Raw genomic sequence first — 12744 nt, 5'->3', positions numbered from 1 at the left:
TTTCCAGACCGGTATATCATAGTAGGCAGCCATCATCATACTGCATACACTTACAATGGACAAGAATGGGCCAGTAGTACTGCGATAATCACAGCATTCATCCGGGCCTTGATGTTAAGAGTAAAGAGAGGGTGGAGGCCAGACCGTACTATTGTTTTCTGCTCATGGGGAGGAACAGCTTTTGGAAATATTGGTTCATATGAATGGGGAGAGGTAAACATATATATTTATACATCAGTTATACTTTTTTTTCTTTTCTTTCTGTATTAATTAGACAATGCAAAATTGATGAAGACAAGGAAATAATGTGTCTCTCAAACAGGGTTTCATATTTGCCAACTTGCTGAGCTAACTTGTAAGAATGAAGAGAACGTTGAGTTAGATTATAGTGAATTGTGTGTGACCTGCATCTCTGATCCCTATTGCCAGAACACAGACTCTGATATCGTCCCCAGTAGAGTTTACCTGACTCTTGCAAGAAGATAGCTAGACAGGCAATGGGAAAGAAAGGAGCAGGTGATACATACCATTATCTTATTTAAAAAATTATCTGGGAATAAGAAACAGTCTCCTGTATTGCATGTTTATTTCCTTATTACCATTGAATTTATCTGTATAGCATATAGACTGGATTCAAAATAGTGGTTTCCTTCTTTCTCTCTTTCTTCCCTTCTACTCATTTTCCACTATCTGCTTATCCCTTCTTTCTTACATAGCTACACACACACACACATGCACACACACAAATGCCATATTGCTTTAAGTAAGAATTTAAAACTATTTGATATTCAACATTGTTCACTACTTGGCTTTGAGGGACATATTCTATCTCATGAGAACTTTTCTTGTTACATTTTAGCTTAAGCACTTAAGTTGAAGCACTTAAGATAAAGCTCTATTGAATATCAAAGAAAATATAAAAAAGATATAGAAAAGAGAATATAGCGTATCATTTTAATTTGAAGAAAGAAAACTTAAAGATGAGAAAATTTTTACTATAGAGGGCAACAGGATACATAAACTGAAAATTAGAATGCTTGCCCATGTACAAATTAATATTATGAGCATTTGTTCCATATTAAAAAGAGCTATTCAAATGTAGAAATCCTATTGCCAATAAAAACATTCAAAAATGGTAATTTTTAAGTAAAATGGAAAATGTAACAGGTGAGCCATCCTCTCAAACTTCTATTCAAAATTTTTTTAAATATTAACTAACAACTTGCAAAATAATTTAGAGAATGGACTCCTTTTAGTAATTCAGAAACAGTGACACACTGGTTCAACTTCCTTATAAGGCATGTATTAAGAAAATGTCTCAAAGATTCTTCAAAGTTCCAAATATTTATTTCAGTATATCAAACAGTCTAGCAGATACCTATATCTGCACATCACTTTCACAATCATTGTGTTAATCCTGAATGAATATGTATATTTGGAAATCATATTTACAAAGGATACTTGGCTAACATTGGTAGTTCCTAAATTAAATATGCTTAACTCTAATGCATAGGGCATTTATTGCAAAAAGTTTCTGAATTGATTTGAGCATCAAGTATCATGACTTGTAAGCTGAATTAATGTGGTGTTGAATGTATATGAGAAATTATTGTTTCAGATTGAGAGGGGGCCAAGGACTCCATCTGAGTTCCTAATGTGTGAGGCAGGAACACAATTACTTGAGCCATTATCTACTGCCTTCCAGTATACATAAGTGGGAACCTGGATCAGAAGCAGCATAGAAAGTACTCAAACTGGCACTTCAATAGGGAATGTGTGGATATACCAAGTGGTGGTTTAATTAACTAATTCAAAATACTGCTACTATAAAGTCATTTTTAAGTTTCATTGATACTTCGGTATTTCTGGTAAATTTACATTTTCTCAATCAACATATAATTAAAAACACAATGTCTACAATTGTGAGTCTACAGCAAAGGAGGTTAGAAAATGATCTTCCTGTTCAAAAGATTAGATTAGCATTGTCTTTGAATATTTGTAGGCATATGATTTTTGACAGCTGATTATATATTTTGTCATTTTCAGGCTTTGTATGTGATGAGATGGGCAAATATATACAAGTAATGAAAATGATTAATCATATACAGATTATTAGCATATTAAATGTACTTTTATAATTTACTGTGGCTCTGAAGATCATTTCAGTTCACCTCATGAATTTGTAACCATCTGCTTGAAGAGAAATTTAGACAATTTTTAGTTATCCTCTTCTGTCGGCTGATATCAACTCTGTACCTTCTAAGAAAGAAACATTTTTAATAGAGTGAAACCAATCTTTAATCTAAATATTCAGAACATCTTCAAAAGTTCACAGGCAAAGTAGATTATGAAAAATTTGAATTTAAAACATTTTTGCACCAAAATAAATGTTAACTTTCAATTCCATTTTCTAAGAACTTCTGGAAATTTTGTATACCCCACTTATGTAAGAAAAAGCCCTTTTTTAACATGCAATCTTGTCTTGTGTGATTTTTCTTGATTTTCTTGCATAAAAATCCCTGGAAACCCACAGTAATATTTAGGCAGATTGAGTGATTTTGGTCAATAAATTTAAAACAGAGGCTTAAGTGAAAACATTAGAGAACTGACTCGATACTAAATTTGAACTTTGAGAAAAAAATATAACGTTTTACTAAACAGATCCTTTAAAAAGGACTATTTCTTCGGTGAAGCCTCTTTATTTTTTACATAACATTGTAGAAATACTACAGATTTTAGTGGTAGGAGTTTGGTATAGTGGTTAAGATACTATTAAGATGCCTAAATCTAATGCTGGAGTGATGGGTTCAAGTTCCTGCTCCAATTCCAACTCCAGCTTCCTAGTGATGCTCGTTCTGAGAGGCAGCAGGTGACAACTCAAGTAGTTGAGTCTCTTCCACCGATGTGGAAGACTTGGATTGAGTTCCTAGCTCCCATCTTTGTCTGCATCCAGCCCTTCGGTTGTGGGAATTTGGGATGTAAACCAGCAGCAGAAGGGAGATCTCTCTTTCTGTCATTCAAATAAATAAAATAATCAGGCAGGAGAAACTTCTCTAAGTCTTAATTTCTCTCTAATGCCTGTCCTGTGAGGGACAGAGGGAATCTGTAGTAACAGAGGGGTAACGGAGGGGTTCTGTAGTGGTTCCTTATTAACAGAATCAGTCTTCAGTTTGTGAGTTAGGGATCAGCAGAGAAGTGAAATCCTATTCTACTGAATCATTTTTATGCTGCTAATATGAATGAAATAACCAAGTTTTATTTTAAGTAACATTATCAGGGTCACAATTGTATTATGCCCCAGTTGTTCAGAATAAAGAATACTTTGTACAGAAAGGATCACAGTGCTTCAAAAGAAAGGGCCAGTTTTATTAACCACTGTAGTAGGTTATCCATTCTGTTCTCTAATTCAATGGAGCAAATAAATATCCCATTCTGTATTCTGTAGTTGAATTCCTTACCATAATAACATTTTAAGAACATATTCTCTGAAAGTTTGACTTTTGTCAGAAACATGCTTTAAAATGTTTCATAATATGTTGTATCTAACTCTTTTTCTGTGGATAACTCTTTAACAACTCTAGGTGTAAAATCCTTTGTAGTCATTGTCCACTCTTAAATAATGAGATTTCTTTTTAAAAATTACACACACTGTAATGATTTTAAATATGAAATGTTTATTATTGAACATTTAATTAATAAGGCAGAATTTATTATTTTTATTTATGTTAAAGATGAATGAACCCTTTTTTGATTTCAGGATTTCAAGAAGGTTCTACAGAAAAACGTTGTGGCTTACATTAGCATCCATAGTCCTATCAGGGGTAACTCCAGTCTCCACCCTATAGCATCACCATCTCTTCAGCAACTAATAAGAGAGGTAAGATGAAGAACTTGTATTAAATGATTATGCTAACTATCTTTTACTTCATAATTTGTCATTTCCTGTTTTTTTTTAATTTTTTTAAACATGCAGAAAATATCCCATAAATGTTTTAAGGAATGATCTATTGCTGATTTTTGAAAATCAGTAGCATGTAAACTGATTTGTTACATTCTGGAATTCTTCACTTGCTGCTCTTTTATGATTATAGAAGAAAAATTATATTGTTACAGAGAAGAGATGTAAAAGTTTACATTATTTCTTTAAAATGGAATTTGGGGCTAGGTATTTGATCTAGTGATATACAGCTATCCTATCACAGTACCAAAGTCCGTCTCAGTCCCACTCCTAATTCCAGCTTCCTGCCTGTAGATTCTTAGGAAGCAGAAAGTCTCTGTCACCAACACTGGCGACCTGGACTGAGTTCCCTGCTCCTGGCTATTGCCAAGTCTAGTTGTGAATATTGAATTCATTTGGGATTGATCCTGCAAATGGAAACTCTTTCTGTCTCTCTGTCTCTGTCTATTTTTGCTCTCTCTCTGCCTCTCAAATAATTTTAAAAAATTTTTAATTCCCCAGTTTCCAATTCTGTAATTTTGACATATTTTGGTAAACTTGATTACTTTTGGGGTTCTTCTTCCTAATTACTATTTTGAGTAAATTTAGGATCTGTTCTGCATTTTCATTATAATTTAAGCCCTCAAGAACAAGAATATGGTGATACCTAAATGTAAAATATTTAGAAAATATTATGTTTTTTTTAACTTTTATATAATGAATATAAATTTCCAAAGTACAGCTTATGGATTACAATGGCTTCCCCCCACCCCATAACTTCCCTCCTACCCGCAACCCTCCCCTTTCCCGCTCCCTCTCCCCTTCCATTCACATCAAGATTCATTTTCAATTCTCTTTATATACAGAAGATCAGTTTAGCATATATTAAGTAAAGATTTCAACAGTGCACCCACATAGAAACATAAAGTGAAAAATATTGTTTGAGTACTAGTTATAGCATTAAATCACAATGTACCGCACATTAAGGATAGAGATCCTACATGAGGAGTAAGTGCACAGTGACTCCTGTTGTTGACTTAACAAATTGACACTCTTGTTTATGGCATCAGTAATCACCCTAGGCTCTTGTCATGAGTTGCCAAGGCTATGGAAACCTTTTGAGTTCACTGACTCTGATCATATTTAGACAAGGTTGTAGTCAGAGTGGAAGTTCTCTCCTCCCTTCAGAGAAAGGTACCTCCTTCTTTGGGGATTCCAATTCAATCCCATCAAGGTGGCATATACCAATGCCATCTCACTAGTCCAAGTGATCAATTTCTGTTCACAATTGGTCATAATGATAGGACTAAGAGCCAAAGGGATCACATAAACAAGACTAGTGTCTGCTAATACTAACTGATAGAATAAAAAGGGAGAGAACGATCCAACATGGGAAGTGAGATACACAGCAGACTCATAGAATGGCAGATGTCCTAAACAGCACTCTTGCCTCAGAATCAGCCTTAAGGCATGCAGATCCGGCTGAAAAGCCCATGAGAGTATTTCAGGCATGGAAAGCCAAGACACTCTGGCAAAAAAAAAAAAAAAAAAAAAAAAAAAAAAAAAACACCTAAATGAAAGATCTCCGTGAGTGAGATCCTATCTTTCAACAAAGTAACTTGACAAAAGATAAAGCCTGGTTGTAGGTTGTAATGTCTCATCATATTTATTTAATTTAGTCACTTGGCATTTTCAAAGAATTCAGCTGAATATTTTTCCTGTTTGAGTTCATACTTTTATTTCTGCATTCTCTTTATGACATCCATTACAGATGAAATGATACTTTTTTTTTCCATATGAAGGCAATCATACCACAACCAGAGTGGATGTTCCTCCCAGCTCAGTGTCTATTGGTGCTTATTGGAAATGACCTTTCAAAAGCCCACAGGTTTTCCAGTGAGTGTATTGGAACTAAACTAGAAAGAAAGAGATAATGAACAGTGCATTGGATTTGCCATAATTCTTCATTGAAATGTAATGCAAACTAATGTTTTATGACTTTCATAAAGTATTTTCTAGTTTAATAGTTTTCATTGACATTTCCATATGTAGTACAATAAAGAAGACATTATGAAAGATGAAATGGATAAATCTGTACATTTAAGATCAGCCAAACCCCATTGTGTATGCCCTAAATTATATCCAGATATGTAAGTTAATTTCTCTTGCTCTGTGTACTGCTTTGAATTCAGTGACTCTTTTAGCTGCCTGTTAAAAGCTTAAAAGAGAAAATCAACTGGAAATATCTCCCTGGGATGTGAAAATATTTACAAATCAGTGGGTGATAAGGAAGAAAAGTATGAGCTGAGGTATCTAGATTTTGAGGAAAAATGTGGCTTGTCCTACTCATGTATTAAGATTTTTCTACTGGAAAATTTTAAAAGATACATAATTATTTAAATTCATGGCTAAATAGAAACCTCAAACTATTAAGGAGATCAAGCCTATATATTATTTAAAAAATTACAATATTTAAAATATCTGCATTTTCTTTAGCAGAAGATTATAAAATATTTTAATATCTAAATATAATTATAAGAGTACAGCACAGTTTCACTACAATAGTGGCAAAGCAAAATATACTTTATGAATTGTTTGGAAGAGGAACTTTTTGTGTTCTGTATTTGAAAATGCTTCCAAGCTAACCTTAAATCTAAAAATGAACTGAAATTAATATTAAGAGAAAATTTCTTCCTGTTGAGACTGTGAGTGTGTGTGTTCCATAAACAATTTAGAAGGGTTGGAATATCAGAAATTCACACAACGTGAATTATTATGTAACTTAAAATGATGGATATTACTTATATATATTAAATTTTATGGAACAAAAGTATATGATAATTTATTATATATTTGCATACAAAGATTTAATATCACAATTTTTCTTTGAAATACATAAACACTCAAAGATTAAGAAAATTGAAGGAAATAAACTCTCACAGTAAAGTATGTGACTTACTTAAAATGATTTAACATTAGTAGCATTAAATCAATGAATGACTTATTTATTTGAGAGGCAGAGAGATGGTGAAGTAGCAAGAATGCTTTCATCCCAAGGTTCATTGCCCAAAGCCTTTTCTGGGAACTGGGAATATAATCCAAGTATCTTTAGGGAGTGGTAGAAACCCAACTACTTGAGCCATCACCTGCTTCTTCCCAGAGTCTACATTAGCAGGAAACTGAAGTCAGGAGTCAGAGCCAGGATTCAAACCCAGGCACTTCGCTGTAGGACATGAGTGTCTTATTAGGCTAAATTCTTGCTCCAAAGGTGGTGTTGATTTATTTATTCATTTGAGAGGCAGAGGCAGAGAGAGAGAGAGGGGTCTTCCACCCACTGGTTCACTCCCCAAATGGCCACAACAGCTGGAGCTGGGTCATCTTCTACTGCTTTCCCAGGCAATAGCAGAGAACTAGATTGGAAGTGGAGCATCTACGACTCGAACCAGTGTCCATATGGGATATTGGCACTGCAGGTGGCTGCTTTACCTGTTAAGGCATGGGTAGTGTTGAAAAGAAAGATTTGGGACATGTGCTGTGCTACAGTGGGTAAAGCCCAAATGGTAACAATGACACTGGAGATGGTCCAAGTTAAAGCCAGGAGTCTGGAACTCCATCTGACTCTCCCACGTGTGTTACAGGGACCCATATACTTGAGCCAACTTCTACTGCCTTCTCACGTGCATTAACAGGAAGCTGGATCAGAAAGGGAGCAGCCATTTCAATATGGGATACCAGTGTTGCAAGCATTGCCTTAACCCACTCACCACAGTGCCAGCTCCAAAATTTGATGTTCTTGAATGTACATTTTGATGAATATTGATAATATATGTAGTCATGTAAACACTATCATGATCAACATACACACCATTTCCATCACCTAAAAAAGTTTTGTTGTCCTTTTTTTGTAAAATCACTTCCTTCATCCCTAGTTTCCTACAACCACTTAACTGATTTTTGCTGCTATAGTTTTGCCTTTTAGACTACCTTAAGAAATGGAATCATACACTGTATAGAACCTTTAAGTATAATTTCTTTTACTTAGCATAATGATATTTAAATTTACTCATGTCATTAGCATGTGTCAGGTCTACAACAGCTTCCAGACAACTGATAAAATAATTGGGATAGCACTGAGTATAATACTTTTGATATTCCTCCTCTATTTTAATATTATAAACTTGATTTTAAAATGAAGCAGTTAGATCATTGAAACTGAGAAAAGAAGCTACATCTTTTATGGCAGTCTAATAAACTTGAACTATACCACCCAGAGTTGACAAAACAATTTCTTGAAAACCCAGAAATATGTAATGAGTTTGAACCTGATACCAGTGATTATAAGTTTTTGTTAGGATTTATGAAAGTCTGACCTTAAAAAATTGCCTGAAGTCTATTGAAATGTTGATAGTTACCAATCATGGGTCCTAAGAACATTAGGACCCATTGTACTATTTTCTTTTGGGTTTATTTGCAAATTATATCTTTAAAAAACTTGAAAAATATATGAAAAAATGATTAATTTTTCTAAATTATAACGTTCATAATTTAAAAATCAGTTTCTCTTCTGAAAGTAGTAGTAATCCATCCATTAATGACAACCCACTGAGTAAGAACTAGAAGTAAGAACTGTGGCTTTTATATAGATTTTTTCCCATACTTATGTTACTATTTGAATACATTTTTTGCTTCATTTGTGATACCAATAATTTAGAAACCTAAAAGTTACTTCACTAAAAATGAGCTGCTCAGTTTTAAAATAAAAAATTCAATAAACTAAGCTATAAATATTATTTCTAAAATCCCAATATATTTATGAAGTAAATATATATTTCTTTCATAAAAAGTTAAGTATTTATTAAAATGAAGGTTACAGAGAGAGACAGAGAGGTAAAGATCTTCGATCTGCTGGTTCACTTCCCACAGCCATGTAACAGCCAGGGTCAAGCCAAACCAAAGCCAGGAGCCAGGAGCTCTGTCTGGATCTCCCATGAGCCCAAGCATTTGGGCCATCCTCTGCTGCTTTTCCTAGGCCATCAGAGGGGGCTGGGTTGGACATGGAGCAGTTGGGGCATGAACTGGCCCCATGTAGGATAGCAGAGTCCTAGTCAGTGGCTTTACTTGCTGTGCCACAATTCCAGGCCCTGATATACTTCTTCAAATCATATATTACCTCTCTTTTCTGTGTAAATTATTAACTCAATCCATTTACTGTGCAAAAATAAGTTGAAATAGCTTCTTTAAATTTCTGTATGAAGATAATACTAAAATGGGTATTATATAGTCATCCAACAATTATGTCAATTACATAAAAGTAGTTTCTAGCAATATCCACTAAAACATTCAAACACTAATTTTTTACTTGAATAAAAAACTCTATCTCATGGTACGATAAGGAATTCATGTATGTATTTCCTAATTTTCATACTAGCATTGATAGTCCTTAGGGTTTAAATAGCTGTTTCTAGTTTTTATCTAAAATAAATCATCTATAATAATCACTTTTAGGTAAAATAAATTATTTCTGACTGCTGATTATTCTTGTGTGTTGTATTTTTCTTGGGTATATTTATTTTTTTAAAGATTTTATTTTTTCATTTGAGAGGCAGAGTTACAGAGAGGGAGAGAGAGAGAGAAAGGTCTTCCATCTGCTAGTTCACTCTCCAAATGGTCACAACAGCCAGAGCTGGGCCAACCTGAAGCCAGGAGCTGCTTCTGGGTCTCCCAGGTGGGTGCAGGAACCCAAGCATTCAGTGCATCTTCCACTGCTTTCCCAGGTCACAAGCAGAGAACCAGATCAGAAGAGGAGCAGCCAGGACATGAATCAGTGCCCATATGAAATGCCAGTGCTGTAGGCAGAAGTTTATCCTACTATGCCATGGCACTGGCCTCTCTTGGGTATATTTCTCGAAATGGAATTTCTAAGTCAGCATAGGCACATGTTTAACTTTAGTAGATATTTCCAAGAAGTTAGGTATGCTGCTACCAACAATGTATGAATGTTCCAGGTGCTTCATGTCATCACTAACCTTGGACATCATCACTCTCTTTTTCTTTTTTTAAGATTTTATTTATTTATTTGAGAGGTAGAGTTACAGACAGTGAGAGGCAGAACAAAGAGAAAGGTCTTCCTTTTGTTGGTTTGCTCCCCAAATGGCTGCAATGGCCGGAGCTGTGCCGATCCAAAACCAGGAGCCAGGAGCTTCTTCCAGGTCTCCCATGCGAATGCAGGGCACAAGGACTTGGACCATCTTCTACTGCTTTCCCAGGATTGGAATAGGAGCAGCCGGGACTAGAACCGGCACCAATATGGGATGCTGGTGCCACAGGCAGAGGATTAACCCACTATGCCATGGCACTGGCACTGGACACCATCACTCTCATGAGTACATGGTTGCATTTTTGGGGGTTTCAATTTGAATTTTTCAATGATTAATAATGTCAAGCACCTTCTCACATCATTGTATACCCAGTGGTCATTTAGATATTTTCCTCAGTGAACTGCTTGTTTAAACCTTTCACCTACCATTTAAAGAGTTGTTTGTCATTTTCTTATAATTTTTAAGAGATTTTTAATGATTTCTCAGTATAAGTCTTGTTGGTTACACACTTTTACTGTAAATTCTCTCAGTCTATAACTTGCATTTTTACTCTCAATGATAGCAATATCATTAGATTACTAATATTTCTTAAGGAAATCTTTCTAAATAGCATTTACTATTCTTGTTCCTTACTTTACAGAACATGGTGAAATTAATGGAATCTAATATTGATATTTAGGAAGCGTTATAACCTTGTATTATCTATTTACCTCCACAAAGATTTAAGTACCCTGTTTATGTATTGATATATATTTAGATGCATATATAAATATTTGCATATATGTTCTTATATTTTGTGTGTGTGTGTGTGTGTTTAACTCTACTTCAGTCTGTAGGATAGTCTGCAGAGATTACTGGCTACCCAGTTTCCCCGAAGGAGTAACGAATAAGAAATGCAGAGATCCAATTTTTTAGAAAAAAAAAAGAGGCCTTTTGAGCATTTTCATTGACTCCTTGAACATGCAATAAAAGATACAGAAGCCAAGGACTTCTTAGTTAATGAAAAAAAAAAAAAACTGCCTGCATGCAGAATCACTTATGAAATTGAATATTTCACTCCAAATAGTAGTTTTAAACTTATAATGCAACACAGATTTGTATCTCTGTATGTATTTTGCTGCATTAACTTAGTTTCTGAAATCATCTTTCATAGATCACAGAAGGTATTGATTTTGTCTTTAGAAAAACAAAATTTGATCATCCATATATTAGTCAGTGCTCTGTAAGACTCAAGTAAACAGCAGTGAGTTTTCTCAGAGATTACTTGGGGAAGGCCTACAGCATTCATACTTAAGTAGTCAATCTACTTAATATTCTACTTAAGTGCTGCTTTTAAAGCACTTTCAAATGCTAGCAAATCTGATCAAAGCTCAACAATTGCATCAATATTGTAAAACTGAACAGGGGGTATACAGTTTTTTTTCCAAATGTCTTTGTAAAGTGGAAAATATGCTTATGTTATACAAAATTTTGGGGGGAATATTATTTATTTGAAAGGCAGAGTTATAAGAGAGAGAAGGAGAAATAGAGAGATGTTCCATCCACCTGTTCAGTCTCCAAATGGCCACAACAGCCAGGACTAGATGAGGCCAAACCAGGAGCCAGGAGCTTCATCTGGGTCCCCACATGGTTGTAGGGGCCCAATTACTTGGGCCATCTTCCTCTGCTTTTTCACATGCTTTTGCAGGGAACTGGAATTGGAAATGAGCAGCTGGAGGTGGAGCCAGCACCCATATGGGAAGCCAAAGTTGAAGGTGACAGTTTAACCTGTAATGCCACAGTGTAGGTACAGGTGTTTCTATTTCATTTCACACTGTATTGTATACTAACCACTGTTGATCAGAAGATACATTATGTTATGCCTCAAATCAACCATATTCATTAGAACTTTGAGGCCAGCACTGGACTACAGTATTATTTCATTATTGTGAATACCCCCTTCTATTACAGAGTTCATTTATGTACTGTGTATCTATAGAAAACTCAAAACTGTGTATTTTCTAGGTGTTACATGGCACAAAATAAGGAGATGAAATATTCCTGTTTTTACAGGCCTTTGAATTTACCATAAACTAAGACATTGCACAAATAGCTAAAAAACAAATAATAAAAAACAACCAGTGAGTATGATATCTGCTATACTGGAATTCAGAGGATAAAGGTAATGTGCTGAGTTTAATTCAGAAACATGTATTAGGTGATAGTGGCATAAGTTTGAATGGACTCAGCATCTTACAGGATGTAAGTGTCTGTCATTTCAAAGTTCAACACTTCAATTCTGCCAGCAAACTCTTATTTTCCTGAATCGACAATGTTTCTTTTCTTTCTTTTTTAAAGACTTATTAATTTATTTGAGAGAGAGATTACAGAGAGAGGGAGAGACAAAAAGAAAGGTCTTCCATCTGCTAGTTTACACCCTATGTGGCCCCAATGGCTAGAGCTGAGCCTATCTGAAGGCAGGAGCCAGGAGTTTCTTCCAGGCCCTGGATGTGGGTGCAGGGGCCCAAGCCCTTGGGCCATCTTCTGCTGTTTGCCCAGGCCAGTAACAGGGAGCTGGATAGGAAGTAGAGCAGCCAGTACTTAAGCCATTGTGTATATGAGATGTCAGCGCTGCAGGCAGAAGCTTAGCCAACTACACAGCAGCGCCGGCCCCACCAAAGTTTCTTTACCAATCATGGCTTCTGGCTTCAGATTAGTGCAGCTCTGCCC

At 35.2% G+C, this 12744-nt stretch overlaps 1 protein-coding gene across 12 annotated transcripts in view; it reads left to right on the top strand.

The window, feature by feature from the left end:
- NAALADL2 (N-acetylated alpha-linked acidic dipeptidase like 2) overlaps nt 1–12744 on the top strand; it is a 1435315-nt gene that overhangs the window by 1090696 nt on the left and 331875 nt on the right. For all 12 annotated transcript variants that reach the window (XM_070072500.1, XM_070072494.1, XM_070072497.1 and 9 more), the window contains 2 exons: nt 8–213; nt 3758–3877. In XM_070072500.1, the coding sequence (XP_069928601.1) occupies nt 8–213; nt 3758–3877 (326 nt within the window). The remainder of the gene's footprint in view (nt 1–7; nt 214–3757; nt 3878–12744) is intronic.

The sequence above is a fragment of the Oryctolagus cuniculus genome, chromosome 4 (genome assembly GCF_964237555.1).
Source record: "Oryctolagus cuniculus chromosome 4, mOryCun1.1, whole genome shotgun sequence".
Taxonomy (NCBI): Eukaryota; Metazoa; Chordata; class Mammalia; order Lagomorpha; family Leporidae; genus Oryctolagus; species Oryctolagus cuniculus.
Note: the sequence above shows the minus strand (reverse complement) of the source record. Positions and strands in the feature narration are given on the sequence as shown.